Raw genomic sequence first — 23,070 nt, 5'->3', positions numbered from 1 at the left:
GAAGAAACAGATCAACTCCTCAAAACCTACAAGCTACCAAAACTCCGTCAAGATAACAATCTGAAGAGTCCTATAACCACTAAAGAAACTGATTTTCTAATCAAAAGCTCCAAAAACAATAAAGCTCATATGGTTTCACTGAACAATTCTAACAAACATTTAAAGATGAATTAAAACCAATTTTACACATTCTCATCCAGAAATAGGAGGCTGTTATTATCCTGATATCAAAACCAGATACTCTACAAAAAATGTTAACTACAAACCAGTATCTCTCATGATACTTAGAGGCAGAAATCCTCAACGAAATATTAGCATCCTCATACTCTATTATTATCGATGAGAATGTACTCATCCGTATACTTGTCATGATCTTATACACAAAAATTCTCAACAAAGTATTAGCAAATGTAATCCAACAATGTACACAAAGAAGTATACGCCATGACCAACTGGGTTTTGCTCCAGGTATGCAAAGCTGGTTTAGCATTCAAAAATCAATGTTATCGTATCAATAGGCTGAACCAAAAAACTTATATAATCACATAGTTGACTCCGAAAAAGCATTTAACAAAACCCAATCTCTATTCAAGATTAAAAATCTCAGCAACTTAGGAAGGAGTGGGGTGGAGATGGAATTCCTCAACTGAATAAATAGCATCTACAAAAAATGCTGTAACTTTAGGACAAAATATTGAGTGCTTTCCCACTACTCTTCTTTAACACAGTACTGGCAGTTCTAGCCACCACAATAAGGCAAAACATACATACATACATACATACATACATACATACATACATAAATAAATAAAACAAGCATACAGGTTGCAAAGGAAGAAATAAAACTTTTCCTACCCACAGGTGACATGATTGTCTACCTAGAAAATCTCACAACAAGCAATCTACAAAAAAATTAAAAATAAAAAAATCTGCCACCAGGTGCAGTGGCTCACACCTGTAATCCCAGCACTTTGGGAGGCTGAGGTGGGCGGATCCCCTGAGCTAAGGAGTTCAAGACGAGCCTGACCAACATGGTAACACCTGTCTCTACTAAAAATACAAAACTTAGCCAGGCACGGTGGTGTACATCTGTAATCCCAACTTCTAGGGAGGCTGAGGCAGGAGAATTGCTTGAACTTGGGCAGTGGAGGTTGCAGTGAGCCCAGATCCCACCTCTGCACTCCAGCCTGGGAGACAAAGCAAGACTCCGTCTCAATATTTAAAAAAAAAAAAAAACAAACCCCTCCTATAACAAATGAATTCACTAAGGTTGCAGGATACAAAATCAACACACAAAAATTTACAAGCTAACAATAAAGACCTGGAAATTTGCATTTAAAATGCATCATAATTTTCAATTGCTCAAAAGGAAATGAAATACCTAGGTATAAACTTAACAAACACTCATGGAACAAATCAAAGACGACCCAAGTAAACAAAGAGACATCCCATGTTCATGAACTGGAAGGCTCAGTGTAGTGCTGGAAATGCGTTTATAATGTCAGAAAAAATCTACACCAAGACAATGGGTAACTCAGCAAGGCTAGTTTACTTCCTGCAGGAAGGGTGCAACTTGCCAGCAGTCTTGCCACAAGAGCAAACCTGAACAAAGGAGACAGGGACATTTATAACTTCCATAACCTAACACAATCACCCTACTGCTGTGTCCAGTTTCCATTGGCCAGAACAGGACCTCACATTCTATACTTGGCCCCATTGGCTAATAACTTGGGAATTTTCTAAAGAGGTAAAGGCAGAGGAAAACAAAGGAAAAGAGGAAGTAACTTGAGGAATGCTTAGAGAAGCAATAACATTTCCATATAAGGAAGAGGAATAAGCTATGACTAAGCCATAGGTGTGATCTCAGCTCACTGCAACCTCCGCCTCCCAGGTTCAAGCAATTCTCCTGCCTCAACCTCCTGAGTAGCTGGGATTATAGGTGCACACCACCATGCTTGGCTAATTTTTGTATTTTTAGTACAGACAGGATTTCACCATGTTCACCAGGCTGGTCTTGAACTCCTGAACTTGTGATCCACCCGCCTTGGCCTTCCAAAGTTCTGGGATTACAAGCATGAGCCACAGCACCCAGCCTAAAGCTGTAAAACTTTCAGGAAAAAAAATAAACCTTAGGGACCTAGGGCCAAGCAATGTGTTTTTATATTTCACATCAACACAAGATCCATAAGATAAAAATTAATACGTTGGAATACAACAAATTAAAAGCTTTGCTCTGCAAAGATCGTTAAAATCATTTACAGTTATAAAGCAGGAGAAAATAATTCCAACCACATACCCAACAAGGACTAAAATCTAGAAAATATAAAGAAATCTCAAAACTGAACAGTAAAAAATAAAATAAAAACCAAACAATCCCAACTAGAAAATGTGCAAAAGACACGAACAGATATTTTACAAAAGACGATATACAGATGGAAAATAAGAACATGAAAGATGTTCAAAATCACTAGCCATTAGGAAAACACACATTAAAAGCATAATGCCTGATCACTACACACCTATCGAGAATGTCAAAAATAAAAAATAGCACAAATATCAGATGCGGGCAAGGATGCAGTGCAACTATAACACTGATACATTGCTGGTGGAAATGTAAAATGGTAGAGAAGCTCTGGAGAACAGTTTGATGGCTTTTATAAAACTAAATATGCAACTACCAGCAATTGTACTCTTGGGCATGTAGCCCAGAGAAAACTTATGTTCACACAAAAACCTGTACACAAATGTTCATAGCAGTTTTATTCACAACAGCCAAAAACCGGAAATAACTCAGATGTCTTTCAAGGGGTAAATGATTAAAGAAACTGTGATGCATCAAAAAGGAACAAACTACTGATACAAAATACAACTTAGATAACTCTCCAGGGATATCTGCTCAATAAAAAAAGGGAATTCCAAAAGGATATATACTGTATGATCCCACTTATATAACATTCCTAAAATGACAAAACCATACAAATGAATTCATGGATAAATGGGTTAGTAGTCGCCAGGGGGTGGGAAGAGATGAAAGAAGGAAGTAGATATGGCTATAAAAGGGGAACAAGACACATATTTTTGGTGTGGAACTTCTCTGTCCCTTGACTATATTTCAATATCAGCATCCTGGTTGTAATAGGACACCAGTTTTGCAAGATGGTACAATTGGGGGAAACTAGGTAAAGTACATACTAGCTCTATTATTTCTTACAAATGCATATAAATCTACAATTATCTCAAAATAAAAAGTCAGATTTTTAAAATAAGTTGATAAGTGTTGCCATTTACAGAAATATATTCATGATATCCAATCTATCAGGTGATGTCTACTTCTGTAAATAAGGACAACCAAGTCCAACAAGACAAAGAGGCAAAAAAAACTTATATTAGATTGTTAAGGACTCCAGCTTTCCTTCCAATAATCAGGACCCAACTCTTTTCAAAGAATCATGACTATTTAAGGACTGGATAATCTATACGAATAGTCTATTAAAAGTTATTCTCTGAATGTCTGAATGCTATTTACAACATCCTGGCCAATAGTGTCAATGCACAAACCTGAGCACCCTCAAGGACAGATAGACACAATTTTATCTATCCTTTTATCATCTTTGAAAAGCTGATTTAAAAAAAGTTTTTCCTTAAGAGTTATGAGTTATACTGTGAATCTAACTTACAAGCTCCAACTCTTTTTAACTGATAGACTTGTAATAAAAGTATAATCATATACACACAGAGACACGTGCAAACAGCAAAATCCAACGATAAAAACTTACTTTTGGCTGGTTGGAGTGGTTTACGCCTGTAATTCCAGCACTTTGGGAGGCCAAGGTGGGTGGATTACCTGAGCTCACTTCAAGACCAGGTTGGACAACATAGTGAAACCCTGTCTCGAATATAAATACAAAAAGTAGACTGGGCGCAGTGGCTCACGCCTGTAATCCCAGCCCGCTGAGAGGCTGAGGAGGGTGGATCACAAACTCAAGAGATCAAGATCATCCCAGCCAACATGGTGAAACCCTTTCTCTACAAAAATTAGCTAAATATGGTGGTGTGCGCCTGTAATCCCAGCTACTTGAGAGGCTGAGGCAGGAGAACTGCTTGAACCTGGAAGGCAGAGGTTGTGGTAAGCCAAGATGGTGCCATTGCACTCCAGCCTGGGCAGCAAGAGCAAAACTCAGTCATAAGAAAAACTTAGCCAGACATGGTGGCAGCAGGCACTTAGAATTCCAGCTACTTGGGAGGCTGAGATAAGCAAATCACTTGAACTCAGGAGGCGGAGGTTGCAGTGAGCCAAGATTGCACCACTGCACTCCAGTCTGGGCAACAGAGCAAGACTCCTCATTCATTCATTGATTCATTCATTCATTCATAAATAAATAAATGCTTACTTTCAATAGATCAGAAAGGGACTTAACTAATGCCAAGTGACTCTTGCTACTCTTGGGAAACTAAAGACCCTTACTCATCTTTGTGATACCCACATACCCAGTACCTAACATATATTTATTCAATGTGATATTTCTTATCCATTCATACCTAAGAATTCACTTAACCTTGCCATCACATGAGTTCCTAGCAAGCAGGAATATACAGTGATTATGCCCAGAATTAAACATCAGACCTAACCTAAGTAATAACAATCCCAACTGTAAGAAAGAAGTGGTTTAGGAATGTCAAAACACTAAAGAAAAACTTTCAAACCAGTCTAAAACTAAATGGTTAATCTTAGACTAACAAAAACACGCAACTTAGATTAACAAAAGCATACAAATGTCAATTTTATTATGTGCATTCAGTTTCTGGTCTTAAAAGCTTGAGGCTAGGCCAGGTGCGGTGATCATGCCTGTAATCCCAGCACTTTGGGAGGCCAAGGTGGGTGGATCACGAGGGAAGGAGGTTTGAGACCAGCCTGGCCAAGATGGTGAATCCCCGTATCTACTAAAAATAAAAATTAAAAAAAATTAGCCAGGCGTGGTGGCACACACCTGTAGTCCCAGCTACTCAGGAGGCTGAGGCAGAAGAATCACCTGAACCTAGGAGGTAGAGGCTGCAGTGAGCCAACATCGCACCACTCCACTCCAGCCTGGGTGACAGAGTGAGACTCCATCTCCAAAAAAAAAGAAAATATTGAACCAATATCCGCAGTTGAGCTTCAAGCAAGATTCCCTATACGCTCTGAAATCATATATGTATGTAGCTAAAGGGTTACCAACACTCAAGGGGTACATGACTCCAGAAAAGCACTCTTGTCCGAGCCCTATCAGCAAATTTTTCATCTTTATAACAAAAATAAAGATATTCTGAGCTGGGCATGGTGGCTCTTGTCTCTAATCCCAGAACTTTCAGAGGCCGAGGCCGGCAGATCGCTTGAGGTTAGGAGCTCGAGACCAGCCTGGCCTACATAGTGAAACCCCCTCTCTACCAAAAAATACAAAAACTAACTGAGAGTGGTGGTGTGCACCTGTAGTCCCAGCTACTCAGGAGGCTGAGGTGAAAGAATCACCTGAATTTAGGAAGCAGAGGCTGCAGTGAGCCAAGGTCACTCCACTGCACTACAGCCTGGGGGGCAGTGAGACCCTGTCTCCAGGAAAAAAAGAAAAAAAGATATTCAACTATAAAATAAGTTCACACACTAAAGGCTGTGCTTTTTTTTTTAACTAATCAAGGATGCAAATTTACGTATTTTATCTTTTCTATAATAAAAACCAAGAATAAATAATGAAAATAAATGAATCTTACAATTACAAGAGGGTAAATAGTCCGGGCGTGGTGGCTCAGGCCTGTAATCCCAGCACTCTGGGAGGCCGGGGCAGCAGATCACAAGGTCAGGAATTCAAGAGCAGCCTGGCCAAAAGGGTGAAACCCCTGTAATCACAGCTACAGCTACTCAGGAGGCTGACGCAGGAGAATGGCTTGAACCTGGGAGGGATTCAACCCGGGAGGCAGAGGTTGCAGTGAGCCAAGATTGTACCACTGCACTCCAGCAGGGGCAACAGAGCGAGACTCCATCTCAAAAAAAGATAGTAAGTAGTATAAATGTGGCTACTTCTATACACATTCAGGGAATGAATTCAGTTAGTATTCATGGGGCCTGGTAATCAGTCAGAGCAATGAAGGCAAAATTTGCCAATTATTCCAATCAAGAATTCACAGTAGGCAGGGCGCAGTGGCTTACGCTTGTAATCCCAGCACTTTGGGAAGCTGATGCAGGCAGATCACGAGGTCAGGAGTTCGAGACCAGCCTGGCCAACATAGTGAAACCTCGTCTCTGTTAAAAATACAAAAAATTAGCCAGGCGTTGGTGGCACACACCTGTAATCCCAGCTACTTGGGAGACTGAGGCAGGAGAATTGCTTGAACCCAGGAGACAGAGGTTGCAGTCAGCAGAGATAGTGCCACTGCACTCCAGCCTGGGCAGCAGAGCGAGACACCGTCTCAAAAAAAAAAAAAAAATAGTTCACAGTATATAAAATTAAGTAACTACTATCTTAGGAAAACACATGTGAACACACTTTCCATTAAGACCTTCGCATGATGAATAATTTCTACATTCAATACCATGTATAAAAGGAGTAACAGAACCTCAAAATCAAAAAACTTGTATTACCCAAATCAATCCCTTCACCAGTATCTCACTACTTGAACCCAAGACAACTGGATATAAAAACTACCAGGGCTGAGCATGGTGGCTCACGCCTGTAATCCCCGCACTTTGGAAGGCCAAGGCGGGCGTATCACAAAGTCAGGAGTTCGAGACCAGCCTGACCAACAAGGTGAAACCCTGTCTCTACTAAAACTATACAAAAACTTAGCCAGGGCTGGGCGCGGTGGCTCACGCCTATAATCCTAGCACTTTGGGAGGCCGAGGTGGGTGGATCACCTGAGGTCAGGAGTTCAAGACCAGCTTGGCCATCATGGTGAAATCCAATCTTAAAAAAAAAAGAAAAAAAGAAAAAAGAAATAAAATTTAAAAAAAGGAAAAAAACAATTAGCCAGGCATGGTGATGTGCAACTGTAGTCCCAGCTACAGGGGAGGCTGAGGCAGGAAATTACTTGAACCCGGGAGGTGGGGGTTGCAGTGAGCCAAGATTGCACCACTGCACTTCAACCTGGGCAACAGAGCGAGACTCCGTCTCAAAAAAAAAAAAACAAAAACTACCAGTATTTTCATATAGCAAGCGGTAAAATTAACAAAGCATTTTAACAATATACAGTATGATCTCATTTTTGTGATAAAAATATCTAACAGAATATGCTTGAAATGTGAAAAGCTACCCAATAAACTTTTATCAGTGGCTGCCTCTTAAAAAAACAAAAGTAAGTGAGAGACAACGTAGGAATTTTTATTATTTTTGAAACAGAGTCTCACTCTGTTACCCAGGCTGGAGTGCAGTGGTGCAACCTTGGCTCACTGCAACCTCCGCCTACTGGGTTCAAGCGATTTTCCTGCCTCAGCATTCCAAGTAGCTGGGACTACAGGCTCCCACCACCGTGCCCGGCTGATTCTATTTTGTATTTTTAGTAGAGATGGGATTTCACCATGTTTGCCAGGCTGGTCTCAAACTCCCGACCTCGTGATACACCCACCTTAGCCTCCCAAAGTGGCTGGGATTACATGCATGAGCTACAGTGCCCTACCAGAATTTTTTTTTTTTTTTAATTTTTGGCCATACTACTCTTTCTCTGTATTGTTCCAGTTTTAGCATATGTACTGTCAAAGCAAGAACAGGGGGTGATTTTCACTATAACATCCTTTCTATAACTTTTCAATTTTGTACTATGTGCAAGTATACCTATATTCAAAAAATTGCATGAAGGTATTTCAAAAGTCAGACAATATCATGGCTGCAATTAGGATGGGGGAAATGGGAATGGAAGGAAACGGATTTAAGATTTAAAATGTAGGCCAGGCACAGTGGCTCATGCCTGTAATCCCAGCACTTTGGCAGCCAGAACCAGAAGATCACTTGTGTTCAAGAGTTCAAGACCAACCCAGGCATCATAGCAAGAGCTCATCTCTCCAAAAATCAAAAAAAAAGCCACACGTGCTAGCACATGCCTGTAGTCCCAGCTACTTAAGAGGCTAAGGTGGAAGGATACACTTGAGCCTGGGAGGTCAGACTGTAGTGAGCAGTGATCATGCCAAAGCACTCAGTCTGGGTAACAAAGTGAGATTCTGTCCATAAAAAAAAAAAAAAAAGTAGAAATGATGAGGTCTGATGATTAGGAATTGAGAAAATGAGATGTTAACAACTATTCCAAGGTTTCTGGCAGGGGTAGTGGTAAGTGACATTTACTAAGATAATGAACATTAAAGACAATTATAAATTCAGTTTGCGTATGTTCAGTTTGAGACACCTTCAAGATACCTAGGCAGTCAAACATGTATGTAAATTGGGAGGAGGGTGAATAAAGAGGACCTAAAACAGCCTCCTTGCAAAGACTGAGATGTTGTCAGCTACAAAGCAAAAGTAGCAACTATATTATGAAAGCCAAGAAAAGGCCTTTTTCAAGAGCTCCTAAGTCTGCCTCCACCTCACACCATTCCTAAACCATAGCCTTAGTTTAAACTTGTCTTTTCCAAGATGTTATCATTATCCAAGATATTATCTCATATTGATCACCTTCCATTCACCAAGTCCAATGCCACATACTTTGCATTTTTTTCCCTAACACAAAATGCAATAGCCTGCAGGAAATGTATTACTACATTACTTCACAAGAAAACTGAGACTCTGAAAGATGCTCACTTGCCCAAGGATCACACATCTAGTTAACTGCTAGGAACAGAATTCCATCCTAAAATTGATACATTCCTCTCTATCCATCGGTACTGAAGCTCCTTTCCCTTACACCATATTCTTCTTACAGTGGCCAGTAATATTCCCATAAAACCTACTTCTGGTCATGACACTTCACCTGATTAAACAGTTGAGTTTAACAATGCCCCAAAACATCCTACAGCCTATAGTAATGGGGCTCCTCACACACTCAGTTATCTTATCCCAATCTCACTGAAAAATTCTATTCACAATTCCTCAAACACCATTTAACTTTATACCTCTAACTCTGTTTTTTTTTCCCCAGATGGAGTTTCACTCTTGTTGCCCAGAATGGAGTGCAATGGCACAATCTCAGCTCACCACAACCTCTGCTTCCCAGGTTCAAGCGATTCTCTGTCTCAGCCTCCTGAGCAGCTGGATTACAGGCATGTACCACCACACCCAGATAATTTTGTATTTTTAGTAGAGACAGAGTTTCTCCATGTTGGTCAGGCTGGTCTCCAACTCCTGATCTCAGGTGATCCGCCCGCCTCAGCCTCCCAAAGTGCTGGGATTACAGGCATGAGCCACTGTGCCCAGCCTTATGCCTTTAACTCTTTACCCTCTTTTTACTCTTGCTAAATCTACATCTACATACCTGGTAAATTTCTACTCATGTTTCATAACCAAAGCTAAATGCTGAACCTTTCTGTAGTTTCTCTGTCACTTCTCCAGTAAAAACTAACTGCTCCAGGCCAGGCACGGTGGCTCATGCCTGTAATCGCAGCACCTTGGCAGGCAAAGACGAAAGGATTACTTGAGGCCAAGAGTTTGAGACCAGCCTTGAGACCAGCCTTGCCAACATGGTGAAACCCCATCTCTACTAAAAATCAAAAAAATTAGCTGGGCATGGTGGCACATGCCTGTAATCCTAGCTGCTCAGGAGGCTGAGGCAGGAGGATCATTTTGAACCTAGGAGGTGGAGGTTGCAGTCAGCCAAGATCACACCACTGCACTCCAGCCTGGGTGACACAGTAAGACTCTGTCTCAAAAAACTAACCGCTCCAGCTGGCACAGTGGCTCGTGTCTGTAATCCTAGCACTTAGGGAGGCTGAAGTAGGCATATACCTTGAGCCTAGGAGTTGGAGATCAGCCTGGGCAACGCAGTGAAACCCAGTCTCTACAAAAAAATACAAAAAGTAGCCAGGCTTAGTGGCTCACGCCTATAGTCCCAGCTACACAGAAGGCTGAGACAGAAGAATAACTTGAGCCTGGGAGGCAGAGGTTGCAGTGAGCCTACTCTGTACTCAGCCTGGGTAACAGCTGACAAAGTGAGACCCTGTCTCAAAAAAAAAAAAAAAAAACTAAACTAACTGCTCCAAAATGTGGAGAACTGTTGAAAGCAGTTCATTAAACTATCTTCAACACCTGTGCATACTTTAAATGATCCATAATAAAAAGTTTTAAATATTTTAATTACTCAATCATTTCACAGCTCACAGTACTTTGTATATATCTTTATTATTATACTTACTACATCATATGATCACTCAGTCTGTCAGCCTCTCCCAACAGACTGACTGCAGGGCAGAGGCCAGGTCTTACTGGTTGCCCCAAAACTTGACACAGTCCCTCACCCACAGCAGTTCAACAAATTTCACAAAGCAATCAAGCAAAGCAGAAAGCTTTTGTAGTTCTCATTCTGATATTTGAAATTCAAAAACTTAAAATATTTAACTACAGTATCTTGAAAACAAATTTTCTCTAAAAATAAAAACTATCCAGACTCAAGCAATTACGATTCATAAAGTTCTTAGGAAAAATTACCTCTTGTGTCTCAATATTATGTAACATTCCATCATAGAACCCTATCACAATATCTAAATACAAACAAAATTCACCTCATATACTCAGCTAAATGTTTTCTACTCATTTTCCAAGCAACTATTTCTCAACTTCCTTGTAGCAAAAAACAAGGTCCATAGAAATTAATTAATTATTTTACATGTAGTAAGGGCATCATAGTTATGTTTCAGAAACAAATATGGATTAAATGATGTGACTGACTGCTGAGATGTGCTTCAAAATAGCATGGGTGAGGGGCAAGATATATATAGATGAAACAGGACTGGTCATGAGTTGAAAACTGTTGAAGCTGGGTGATGGCTGATTTTCACTACTTTTGAAAACACTGAAAATTTTTCCTAATGAACTTTTTTTTTCAAAAAGAGAGAAAGATCTAATGAACAGGTAATAAATCTATAGTCTGAAAAAAAAAACCTTTAAAACAATTTCTTCCACCGTTCTAAACTAAAATGCATTGGATGACCTTCTATAATAACCTTCACTGTAACAAAGCCCAACTTTCTTCCTGAGAATAAACTTAGTAGCAGCATCTTCTATGCATTCTAACAAAGACAAAATTCTCGGCCAGGCGCAGTGGCTCACACTTTTAATCCCAGCACTTTGGGAGTCCAAGGTGGGTAGATCAACTTGAAGTCAGGAGTTCAAGACCAGCCTGGCCAACACAGTGAAACCGTGTCTCTACTAACAATACAAAAATTAGCTGGGCGTGGTGGCGCATGCCTGTAAACTCAGCTACTTTGAAGCAAGAGAATACCTAGAACCCAGGAGGCAGAGGTTGCAGTGAGCCGAGATGGCGCCACTGCACTGCAGCCTGGGCAACAAGAGCAAAACTCCATCTAAAAAAAAAAAAAAAGGCTCTGTTCCAGCCTTTTCAAAATAAAAATAAAAAACACTACCACAGAGAAAATTACAAAAAGCATACAAAAATATATCCACAATGAAAGGATACCAACAGTTTTAATAAAAGTTTATATAGAAGAAAGTTCCAAGTTCCAAGCAGTCTTCAAGTTGGTTCGGAAACCTGAAACCGTCTAACAAGGGATTACTCCCACCTTTTCAGGTTACAGTTTTTAATCAGGTCCCAAGTAGCAGCCTGTGCCAAATCAGACCCAAAAGTAAAGTCAGCAATGAAACAGATGCTAAAGATCAAAATGAAGAATGAGTGCAGTGACTACCACAAAACCATCTAAGACAGGAAGAAATAGGACCTAACTGGGTACATCTCTACTCCATTCACTCCTACCCTCAATAAAGGACCATGAAGTTCAAAAGCATCCCAACTTGAGACTAACAAAATGCAATAAGGCCTTCAAATTATCTCTTCTAACTACAGACTTGGTAGTGTAAATCCATTTTTAGTCAACCAAAATATAATATTCTGGGGTACTGTCAGAGTGCTTATTATTTTTTTTTTTCTTTTTTTGAGACAGAATCTCGCTCTGTCACCCAGGCTGGAGTGCAATGGGATGATCTCGGCTCACTGCAACCTCCACCTCCCAGGTTCAAGTGATTCTCCTGCCCCAACCTCCCAACTAGCTAGGACTACAGGCGCGCGCCACCACACCCAGCTAATTTTTGTATTTTTAGTAGACACAGGGTTTCACCATGTTGGCCAGATGGTCTCCATCTCTTGACCTCGTGATCCACCCACCTTGACTTCCAAAGTGCTGGGATTACAAGCCTGAGCCACTGCGCCTGGCCTATTGTATTATTTTTAAGGTAATATATGTCTTTTTTTTCTGTTTTTTTTTTTTTGTTCTTTTTTTTTCTCTTTTCCTTTTTCTCTTTCTCTCTTTTCTTTTTCTCTTTTTTTCTCTTTCTAGGTAATACGTGTCTACAGTATTAAGAAAAAAAAAAAAAAGGGTGGGGGGCCGTACAGAAATCTACACAATAAAAAGTTTAAAATCTCTCCTCCTTCTCACCCCAAAGGCATCTTGTACTCCAAGATGACCATTAAGTACTTCTTGAGTGTCCTTCGAAACTGTCAGAAAATTTAAATTGACCTGTGAACACTCATTTAAGGATCTAAAGAACTCATAAAGGTAAATATTACTACAAAATGAGATCAAAGGACAGAACACACAGCAGATCATCCTTTGAACATTTGCTAAAAGCTACAATGTGATTTTTAAATCATGTTTTCCTAAACAAAATTGTAAGATGCCTTGCTAACATCTAAATCAAGAAATACCATCTCTGAGAAACACAATCAGCAAACAATCCTCATCTTTAAGAGCCTTTCTAATTTGTACCTTGTTAAATTTACCTTTATCATAAACTTTCAGAGAATGCACATTTTTCTTCTCCCAAAGATGTTCCTGTGTTAGTCATCCTTAACCTTATCTCACCCCTCTCAAAGAACTTAAGTTCAATACGGGCAAGGAATATCTATGTTATCTTCATACTGCCTGCATAGAAGATTTGCACTTAGTGTACATTAAAATACTGTTTTAGGCTAGGCGCGGTGGCTCACGCCTGTAATCCCAGAACTTTGGGAGGCCTAGGCAGGTGAATCACAAGGTCAGAAGTTTGAGACCAGACTGGTCAACATAGTGAAACCCTGTCTCTACTAAAAATACAAAAAATTAGCCAGGTATGGTGGTGGGCCCCTGTAATCCTAGCTACTCAGGAGGCTGAGGCAGGAGAATCACTTGAACCTGGGAGGTAGAGGTTGCAGCGAGCCAAGATTGCACCACTGCACTCCAGCCCAGGTGACAGTGCGAGACTCTACATTAAAAAAAAAAAATACTGTTTTAATTTACTGTCATGATAACTTACAAACCAATGTGGAAAACTGATAAAATTCTATGTGAAGTTTCAGGATTAATACTTAAGACTGTCAATTATGCATTCATTAAATAAACTTCGTTAATTAACTAATCTACAAATAATACATGTGAGTCCTAAACAGCCTAACCACCATTTCAATTCTTCCACAAACTGGTGACATTTTCCTAACCTAAATTAGCTCTCTAGATACCACATTTCAAAAATATTATTAATAATGCAGTGTTATCAGTCATTAACATCAATTTCAAAGAGTTCAAAGCATCACAATGAATTTCAAAGTAAAAATAAACAAGTCCTTTCAAAGATACAGAATATTGATACTATGTAAACAAAAACTAAATGTTACATAATTTAAGTCAGAAAAAGACTTACTCTGCAGCTAGCTAAGCAATGAACTTTCATTTTGGTTTAAAGTACACAACCCATCACTTCACCTAAGTCACAGAAATTCATCTCTCAGGCAGTTCTTCTTAATAACTTAAGATATTGGCCAGGTGTGGTGGCTCACACCTGTAATCCCAGTACTTTGGGAGGCCATGGCGGTTGGATCACATCCGGTCAGGAGTTTGAGACCCACCTGGCCAACACGGTGAAACTCCGCCTCTACTAAAAATACAAAAATTAGCCAGGTGTGGTGGCAGGCACCTGTAATTCCTGCTACTCAGGAGGCTGAGGCAGGAGAATAGCCTGAACCTGAGAGGCTAAGGTTACCGTGAGCCAAGATAGCTCTACAGCCTGGGGGATGGCATGAGACTCTGTCTCCAAAAAAAAAAAAAGGAATCTAGAGGTGACAGTCAAATGTTCTGTATTTCTTTTTTTTTTTTTTTTTTTTTTTGAGACGGAGTTTCGCTCTTGTTACCCAGGCTGGAGTGCAGTGGCGCGATCTCGGCTCACCGCAACCTCTGCCTCCTGGGTTCAGGCAATTCTCCCGCCTCAGCCTCCAGAGTAGCTGGGATTACAGGTGCGCACCACCATGCCCAGCTAAATTTTTGTATTTTTTTTTTAGTAGAGATAGGGCTTCACCATGTTGACCAGGATGGTCTCGATCTCTTGACCTCATGATCCACCCGCCTCAGCCTCCCAAAGTGCTGGGATTACAGACTTGAGCCACCGCGCCTGGCCAAATGTTCTGTATTTCAATTTATAATTAATTCAACAGAACAAGCTATTCACTAAAAAAAAAAAAAAAAAAAAAAAACCAGAACTTTAAAAGTACCTGTTTATGTATTGCTGTAGTTCCATTTTGTACCCAAATATGCAAACATGTTCTATAATCTCTTAAATATCTTTATTACCAGAGATGTATCAAAACTTTAGGAAATATCAAGTATATAAGACTTTGTCCACGTAAAAAATTAAGACCGCAATTGTTCAGAAGACAATCTTCCAAACTAGAAAACTCTTTCAAACACATTAAATTGAAGACCTAGTTTTCAAACACAAAGCATGACATTATTTCTAAGGTTACTTTCTTTTGGGGGTTTTTTTGTGTGTGTTGTTTCTTTTTTGACACAGGGTCTCATTACTTTTCTAACCAAAACACTAACCATCTTTAGCACTGCAAATGAATTTACAGGTTGAGAATCCCTAATTTTAAAATCTAAATACCAAAACTTTTTGGGTATCAACATGACATGCTCAAAGAAAACGCTCATTGGAGCATTCTGGAATTCAGATTTTCCGATTAGGTACGCTCAACTGGTATGTATTCTGCAAATATCCTGAAATCAAAAAAAAAAAAAAAAACTCACAAATCCAAAACACGTCTGGTTCCAAGCATTTTGGATAAAGGATACCCAACCTGTATCCCTTTACATGCCAGCAAACAAAAAACACACATAAATTAGAATTTTTGGGGGGGGGGGGGTTATAATAGTCCAGATTTTTTTTCTTTTCTCATTTATCGTACTTTAAGTTCTGGGGTACATGTGTAGAACCTGCAGGTTTGCTACATAGGTATACACGTGCCATGGTGGTTTACTGCATCCATCACTCATCATCACATGAGGTACTTCTCCTAATGTTATCCCTCCCCAATCCCTCCGCCCCAGAATGTTTTTAATCAACATCCAAATATTACAGTATAAAAAAGCTAACTTGAGAACTGACCTAATAATTTCCCCCACCATACATGCCAGCAAACCAATTTACGAAAATATTCTTTGGCCGGGCATGGTGGCTCATGCCTGTAATCCCAGCACTTTGGGAGGCTGAGGCGGGCAGATCACGAGGTCAGAAGTTCAAGACCAACCTGGCCAAGATGATGAAACCCAGTCTCTACTAAAAATGCAAAAATTAGCCGGACGTGTAGCAGGTGCCTGTAATCCCGGCTACTTGGGAGGCTGAGGCAGAGAACTGCTTGAACCCAGGAGACAGAGGCTGCAGTGAGCCGAGATAGTACCACTGTACTCAAGCCTGGGCAACAGAGCAAGACTCCATTTCCAAAAAAAAAAAGAAAATATGTTTCAATGGGTCTTAAACTACTTCCATTATCAAAAAAATTAAAAACACCAACTGTTTTAATGCTAATATATCCTAGGGGAAAAAAAAGAGCATACATTTTTAAGTGATATAAAATCCATAACTTCAGTATTCTGTATAATCTTTCTATTAATAGAACTATAAAAAAAACTTCCAGTAAGATATTTAAGAAAAACTTAAAAATAAGACGCTTTGAAACTGCGTATTTTAGTAATAGTTCCCTGACACAGATAAGATTCCCCAGTCCTCTAGCATTATGTTATTACTATAACTATACTTGGCAGTACTACTATATTTATACTTATTATATTTATGGTATATATTCTTATACATTGTACTTTAACTCAAACCCTTACCCTACTTTAAAAAAAAAATTAACCCAAAAGGTTTTCCAAAATGTACTAAAAAAGTCACAGGTTAATTTGTTAAAATATTTCTCTTAGTTTTCAATAATTCCATTGAAATTTTAAAAATAAGAATCTTCAATTATTATATTACCATAAGATTAAGGGTCAGCATTCAAAAACAAACCGTTAGAGATCGCACTGTATTACAACAAGTCTGATTATGCAAGCTCTAGCTGTTTATAACCTTAAAGACATTACCAACAAAAAATGCATTGTATTAACTACTTCATTTTTTAACCGAAAACCCCAGGCATTGTATATCAAATGGCCATCCTACAAACAAAAAATTCTTTCAACGACTGTAATATAATTGAATCTAACAAAAACATTCGAGAGATGATGAAAAATCAGTGGTTTGGATAAACTATCCTCACATCTGGAAAAGGAATATACATGTATGTGTATATATGTTAAAGGGCAAGTAAGAGACACATATTTAATGCTTTAAGCTTTCTAAAGCTTTTAGGTCAAGAGTTATTTTTTTCTTAACGTACAAATGTGAATTTTAAAAACTTGAAAGAAAATCCAACGATACATAGGAATAAGAATTTTTGAAAACAAGCAGTAATTGCTAAATTTTTGCCAGAAAGGAAAAAAGTGCAGACTAAATTGGATGGGGGAGGTGGGTGGGTGGCAGGACAAAAACAGAAGCTAAATAGGGAGTTCTGGGAGTTACTCAATTCCATTATCTACCCTCAGGTAAGTAGCCTGAACCTGCCCAGTAAAGAAAAGCCAATTCTTAAGACTTTCAGAGAATAAGAATTCTGAAACCAACATAGCTCAACATTCCATAAAAAATAAAGAAATACTGCTTCGAGGACTGTTAAAAGAAGGATGAAACTAAATAATTCAATATAACCTATAGCAGGACTCCAGCTCATTCATTTCATTCAGAATCCAATTCAGAGGGTGCGAAGTTATGTAATGTCAAGCTTTACATTACACACTCCACTGGTATGTTCAGGCTCACAAAGATGCAAGCAAAAGCTACATGCGGTTGCAAGCACATATTACAGAATGCTTTATTTTAATGTTAAGGCTGATAAATCTTGACCTAAGCAGGTAGGACCTCACAAGCACTGAGTTTGAAGCAATGAAGATTTTTTTCTTTAGTTCAACAAACTACTTAATCGTTTATCAAATTACCCTATATATCCTGAAGCCCCCCAAAACACAGTGAAACCTCACAAGTTGTTCATGTTTAAGATGTTGTATTCAAACATCAAGTAATGCACAACTTCCCAAAAATATTTTAAAATGGTTAATTTTTTAAAATTTAAACTCGTCAGTGCATAACTGCAGGGTTTAATATTACAATCTGAAATCCAACGTTAAGCACTATTCACCATGAATCTGTCTGAATACGAGCGTTCTAAGACATAAAATCATTAACTAGCATTTTACACATTCTCAACATAAAACATCGGATTCCATTTATTTTTTCATCACCATAACCAAAAGCAATCAGTTTGGCCAAACTTTTCTAAGTGAATTATCTTTGCAAGCAATTTTATCAGCCCATGTCAGACCAGCAATAATCCCTCCAAAACAAGCTCTTTAAATTTAAATCATTTGTTTAATCTTTTAGAATGACAACTTTGACAGTAGTCAAATGTTTTTAAATAAAATGTTTTAAATACTCAGATTGGGGAAAAAAAAAAAAAAAAAACCTTTAAGGCAGGAGACCAACAATTACTGACACTTAAATCTTTCCAGAGCTAGTCACTGTTCATTTTTACATCAATAATTGTGATGAAGCCAATTAAAACCTACGTAGTCAAAGTTTAATTCAAGTTTTCTGTATCGGTCAAAGGGGCCGGGCTTACTAAAAAGCATTATTTCCATTTAGTTTTCTAATCATTATATGCAGTAAAACTCCTTATAATCACTTTTAAGTAAAAACAAAAGTATCATTACAGATAAAAAGGAATTAACCACTCTGCTAAACCAAGCTACAGATAAAAATTCAGAACTAAACAAAAAAAATCAACTTAAGAATAAAATGTTAGACTTATTCCCAACTTCCCTCTCAACCGCAACAATAAAGCTAGGTGTCAAATGCAAAGCTATGATTTCAGCTAAAAAAGAAAATGTCTAACGGACACAACACCTATAGCACACACTCCAACTTTCATGGTCCCAATTACGAAGAAAGTATGCAAATATCATCGCAATCAGATTTTGGCCAGGAAATACAAACTGATGCATACAGATTGAGACTCCAGCCTTTGTTCAATAGCTTACGGATGGATAACTAAATGTGCTACAGGTTGATAAGCATTTACCAGGCTTATGCATGCTGCTTTCAAGCTTGTGAAAGGTACAAGAACTCATATATGCAAATAATCTTAGGTAATTTTTTTTAAACACCACTGAGCTACACACTCCGAAGGAAAGGCTTATTCACGGCTACTATTTATTTCCATGTTTACCTCTACTCCCTCCCCCAAACCCCCCCCTTCACTTTCTCCTCCCACCCTGTCCCGCCATCTTGGGCCGATAGAAGCAGCCATTACTTAACTAAATGACAGTGCCAACAACTTTCCACACAAATAAACAGAGACTACACCCCGAATCCTCCCCAGTCTCCCCTGACAGACACACAGGAAATGCGGCTCTAAGAAGAGAACACATTCACAAATAATTACGGTATTTCTATGCCAAAAAGACCCAAAAAGTAAACAAGTCACCTAACTTCAGGTAACACACATTTCAATCGAGATACATGTCAACAGCCCAATGCAAACTCTTCACCGACCTAAACTCCGTGCAACTTCCCCCTTCTGGGAGCGGGGACACAAGAAAGCCTAAAACATTTGGTTAACAGTAGACATCACAAACAGCCTGCTTGAAGGAAAAGAATTTTTTTTAAACCCGTGAGAGGCAAGTTAAGTTCGAAATTTGGAGAGATCTGAGAACATTCACGATCCCTTGATCCTAAATAGGCACCTCCACGATCACTGGCCTACCCCCAAAAAGCTGGAAAATAGCAAGCAGTTTTGTCGACCCGGTGGAGCCCAGCCCCAAAGCGATCCCGTCTCAGTTCCTCCAGCTACAAGAGGAAAAGAGCGATTTCGCAAGGGAGCAAGCGGGGTACCCAGGGGTGGGGGGAGAGCAGAGGCAGGAAATCGTTTTCCGGAAGCCCCTCGGCCATCGTCCGCGGTCACAAAGAGCGCAGACCCGGCCACGGGGCCCGGGGCGAGCGCGGCGCCGGCCGGGGAGACCGTGTCCGCGCTCCGACTCGCGGCTGCCTTACCTTGCCCAGTAGGGCCTTCGTCCTGGCGCCATCTTCTTGAAACCTCACGAACCCGAAGAGGCGGCTGTGGGGAGAGACACAGGCTGCTTGTTAACGCTCCGGGAACACCACCGACCCGTTCCTGCCCGAGCCCGAAGCCCCGGCGGAGGCGGCGCGGAGAGCGCCAAACCGAGGTGCCCGCCCCGCCGCCGCCAGAGACAAGCCGCGCTCGGGCCCCCCGGGAAAGCGGCTACTGCCAGTCCGGAGCCGACCGGGCAAGTGACGGGGGCCCGTACCTGTCCAGTCCGCCGAGCGCCTCCCTCTCCTCGGCTGTCAGGCTGGGGGACGCCTCCTCGCTCTCGCCGCTCGCTTTTCCCGCCGCCATTTTCTTTTCCTCATCACCGAAAGCGGCGGCGGCAGCAGCGGCGGTAGCGAGCGACACTCCGCAGGATTTCATGGAAACGCAGGGAATTCACAACTCCAACGCCGACACCCCCCCCCGGACCGGGGCCCGCAACGACGCCCCCAATCTGCGCGCGGGACTAGCACACCAACTTTATCGCCGCCTCCTCCTCCGCCGCGGGCGGCGGCGACGAAAAATCCCAACGCGGCGGCGAAGGCGGCGGCGGCAGGGGCTGCGGAGCCCCCGGGTCGGCAGCGGCGGCTATAGGCTGTAGGGTCACATCGCGGGGTTGGGCAAGGGGTAGCCACGGGCAGGGACGGCGGGAACGGCAGGAGCGCGCGGGGCTGGGGAGCACAGGGGGGATTCGTTGGAGACACAAACTTCCCCGGCACCAGCACAAAGTTGTTGTAATTGTGTCACACAGCGAACCCCACGCCGCCGCCGTGACCCCCCCCCCCCGCCCGGCTGGCGCCACCAATCGGCGCGGCCTGCACGCCTCACGTGACCTTTGTTGACTCACGTCAGCCGTGGCTCCACTTAACTTGCTAGCGGCCCGAGCCCCGCCCACCGAGGCCGCCACCGAGAGGGGAGCGGGACGCAGGCCAATTCTGGCCGGTGGTTGGCTGCTGGGCGCGTCTGTCGGGGGAAGGGTTGTCACCTAGAGGGAGCTTCCTGTTAGGTTGTGCTGGTTAAATACACAGGGGCAGAGAATGGAGGGTCCGGGCCGTGTCACCTCGGGAACCGCGGCGGGCTTGGGAGGGGGAGGGGAGTAGTGGGGAAGGGCGAGGTCCGGCACCGCCCGCGGCGGGCGTGAGCAGCGGACTAAGACGCCAGGGACTGCCTTTGCCTGCCCGAAAGCTCTGAGATGGGCCCAGACTGCGGCTCCGGCTGTCCCGCGCGCGCTCCAGGGGTCCCGGGACCCCACAGTGCCTGGTACAGGTCGCGTAGCCGGGAGGCGGCGCACGGCCCTAGACCTCTGCCCTCCGAAAAAGGCTCAGACTTTTGGCACAGCTGGAAATAATGGCCTCCGCAAGGAGTGCGCTCGGGGAGCGGCTGCGGGCCCCGTGCCCCGCGGCCCGGGTGCCGCCCTAGGCCAGACCTGCGCTGGCAGCCCAGATCACCTCACCCGCGCCGAAAGTGAAGGGGGAAAGGCTCTCTTGACCCCCACCCATACGCCCCAGGCTGGAGGGAATGAAGAGTCGCCCACGGGGCCTGGGTCGCGGACCATGGCTCCCCACCGCCAAAGGTCTGTCGGCGACACTTAGGGGCCAAATTTTCGTGCTGTGTTTACCCTGTGTCTTATCAGTAATTCATTACAGTCTTGCAAGAAAAAGCAATCAGAAATTGTTACGCGGGATTCTCCAGAATGTTGGGTTCTATTGCCCTGTTTTCAGTAGAGCCTTCTTACAAAAGTAGGGGCTGCTTGTGGACAGACCTGGGAGAACACGTAATTACATTCTCATCACAGCTGTTGGCCCAGGAAAGCCTTTCTGTTCCCCAAAACCTGCAGGTTTGTAACGCTTAGACAACAGTTAACAATTTCTTGTTCTCTCAGGTGCAGGGGAAAGGCTTTCATCTGGCTTTTAATCTTTAGTATAAGTGAGAAAAAAAAACAGGCCTTATTTCGACTACTCTTCTCAAAAGGCAAATTTACTAAGCTATGTCTTAAAACAGGGATAGGGAAAAGTTAACGGACATATAAAGACAAGATTTTCTTTATAAACGGAGTTTTGTGTATTTTTTTCAGTAGGTTTTCCACCTGTAACCAATAAAAAAGATATTTAAACTTGGATTTCAAAATATGAGGACAATTTAGTGCTGACCCAGTAATTCCAATATTCAGCAGGAAGCTATGAGAATCCCAACTGATTTTGCACAGTGTTTTAAATTGTTCCCCTGAGACTAGTAACTAGAAGAACAAACTGTAGTTTTGTACAGATTATATTTCATGTTTAATTACTTCCTCTGAAACACCTTTCCCATTCTTAATGATACTCCATTTTGCTTGAATGAGTGTATACAGAGGGCCAAACCTTTTCTACAGCTAAATTAATACATTGTTAACTTTGTCGCCAATGGTGACATTCAAAACCAAGGGAATTTTCACCCTACTAACTCACTCTGGCACTCATACACATACACACACAGAGACTTCGACAAGCAGAGATAGAAATTTTGCTGGTATTTGACCATCTCCCTGAAGTTGACAGTCCTGACTCAGGTCCTTTTCAAGGATTATAAGGGTGCCCACTCCTCACTCCTCTACACCTTTCTTCCCGCTATTACTAGGTAATAGAACTACAAAGACCGGATGCAATGGGTGGGAGTTGGAGTGAGGCAGACCTGGATTCGAATCCTTGCTCTACACAGGCTGTGCAACCTTGAGAAAGTTACCTAGCCTCTAGGCCAGCACATGTCTATTTCAACTACAAGATCTATCCTCCATCATCAAGCATGGGGCAAATTTTATATGGTAACATAAGTCCTTACATCATGCATATGTTTAAGTAGTGTGTTATCTGTCAAACATATGTGAAATATATACGGAGCCTATTAAGGTTTAGATCTTTCACTGGAGACAGAAATAGGGACATAGAAATAACTGATTTTATAATAAATTTCCATGAAAAGTGAATCTGAAAACTCCTGTAGAAGGCAGGGTAGTGCAGCCAAAGGAGCATGAATTGTGGAATCATATGGATCTAGGTTCAAATCCTAACTCTACCACTTGACAGCTAGGCAGACTTGAACAAGTTAGTCTAATTTGAGCTTCAGTTCTCTCATCTGTGAAAAAGAGAAAATACAGCCACTTTGCAACATGATTTTAGATGCCACAAGGTAGGTAAACGGCCAGACACATAGATTGAAAAACCACAATAAAATAGGAAGATTGGAATTTCCAAATTTTTTTCTTGCTTTCACAATCTGGGTTCTAAATTTATTATTGCTCTACCCATCACTTCTTCCTTATCCCTCCACAACCTTACTATAAGCCCAACATAAGCAGTCCTAATCTACTCTGTACTTGAGGCATATAACCCCAGTATTGCTACATGTCTCATTTATTCTAAAATTCAGCCTTATAAGCTGGATGTGGTGGCTCATGCCTGTAATCCCAGCACT

At 41.5% G+C, this 23,070-nt stretch overlaps 1 protein-coding gene across 16 annotated transcripts in view; it reads right to left on the bottom strand.

Annotated features, from left to right (window-relative positions):
- Window positions 1–20,345, bottom strand: part of KDM6A (lysine demethylase 6A) — a 200,124-nt gene extending 179,779 nt beyond the window's left edge. For 15 of the 16 annotated variants that reach the window (XR_013531672.1, XR_013531673.1, XR_013531674.1 and 12 more), the window contains exons 1-2: window positions 19,841–20,345; window positions 19,566–19,629 (exon numbers count right to left, since the gene is read on the bottom strand). Coding sequence is in view for 11 of the 16 variants with exons in the window: in XM_078363572.1 (XP_078219698.1) it covers window positions 19,566–19,629; window positions 19,841–20,001 (225 nt within the window). In the remaining 5 variants the exon portion in view is untranslated. Of the gene's footprint in view, window positions 1–19,278; window positions 19,366–19,565; window positions 19,630–19,840 lie in introns of those variants that run through there. The other variant, XM_035288990.3, reaches the window with a different exon arrangement.
- Window positions 20,346–23,070: the final 2,725 nt, after the last annotated feature.

Source organism: Callithrix jacchus, chromosome X (assembly GCF_049354715.1).
Source record: "Callithrix jacchus isolate 240 chromosome X, calJac240_pri, whole genome shotgun sequence".
In the NCBI taxonomy this organism is placed as follows: Eukaryota; Metazoa; Chordata; class Mammalia; order Primates; family Cebidae; genus Callithrix; species Callithrix jacchus.
The sequence above is the reverse complement of the archived record's forward strand: the minus strand, read 5'-3'. Positions and strand labels throughout refer to the sequence as shown.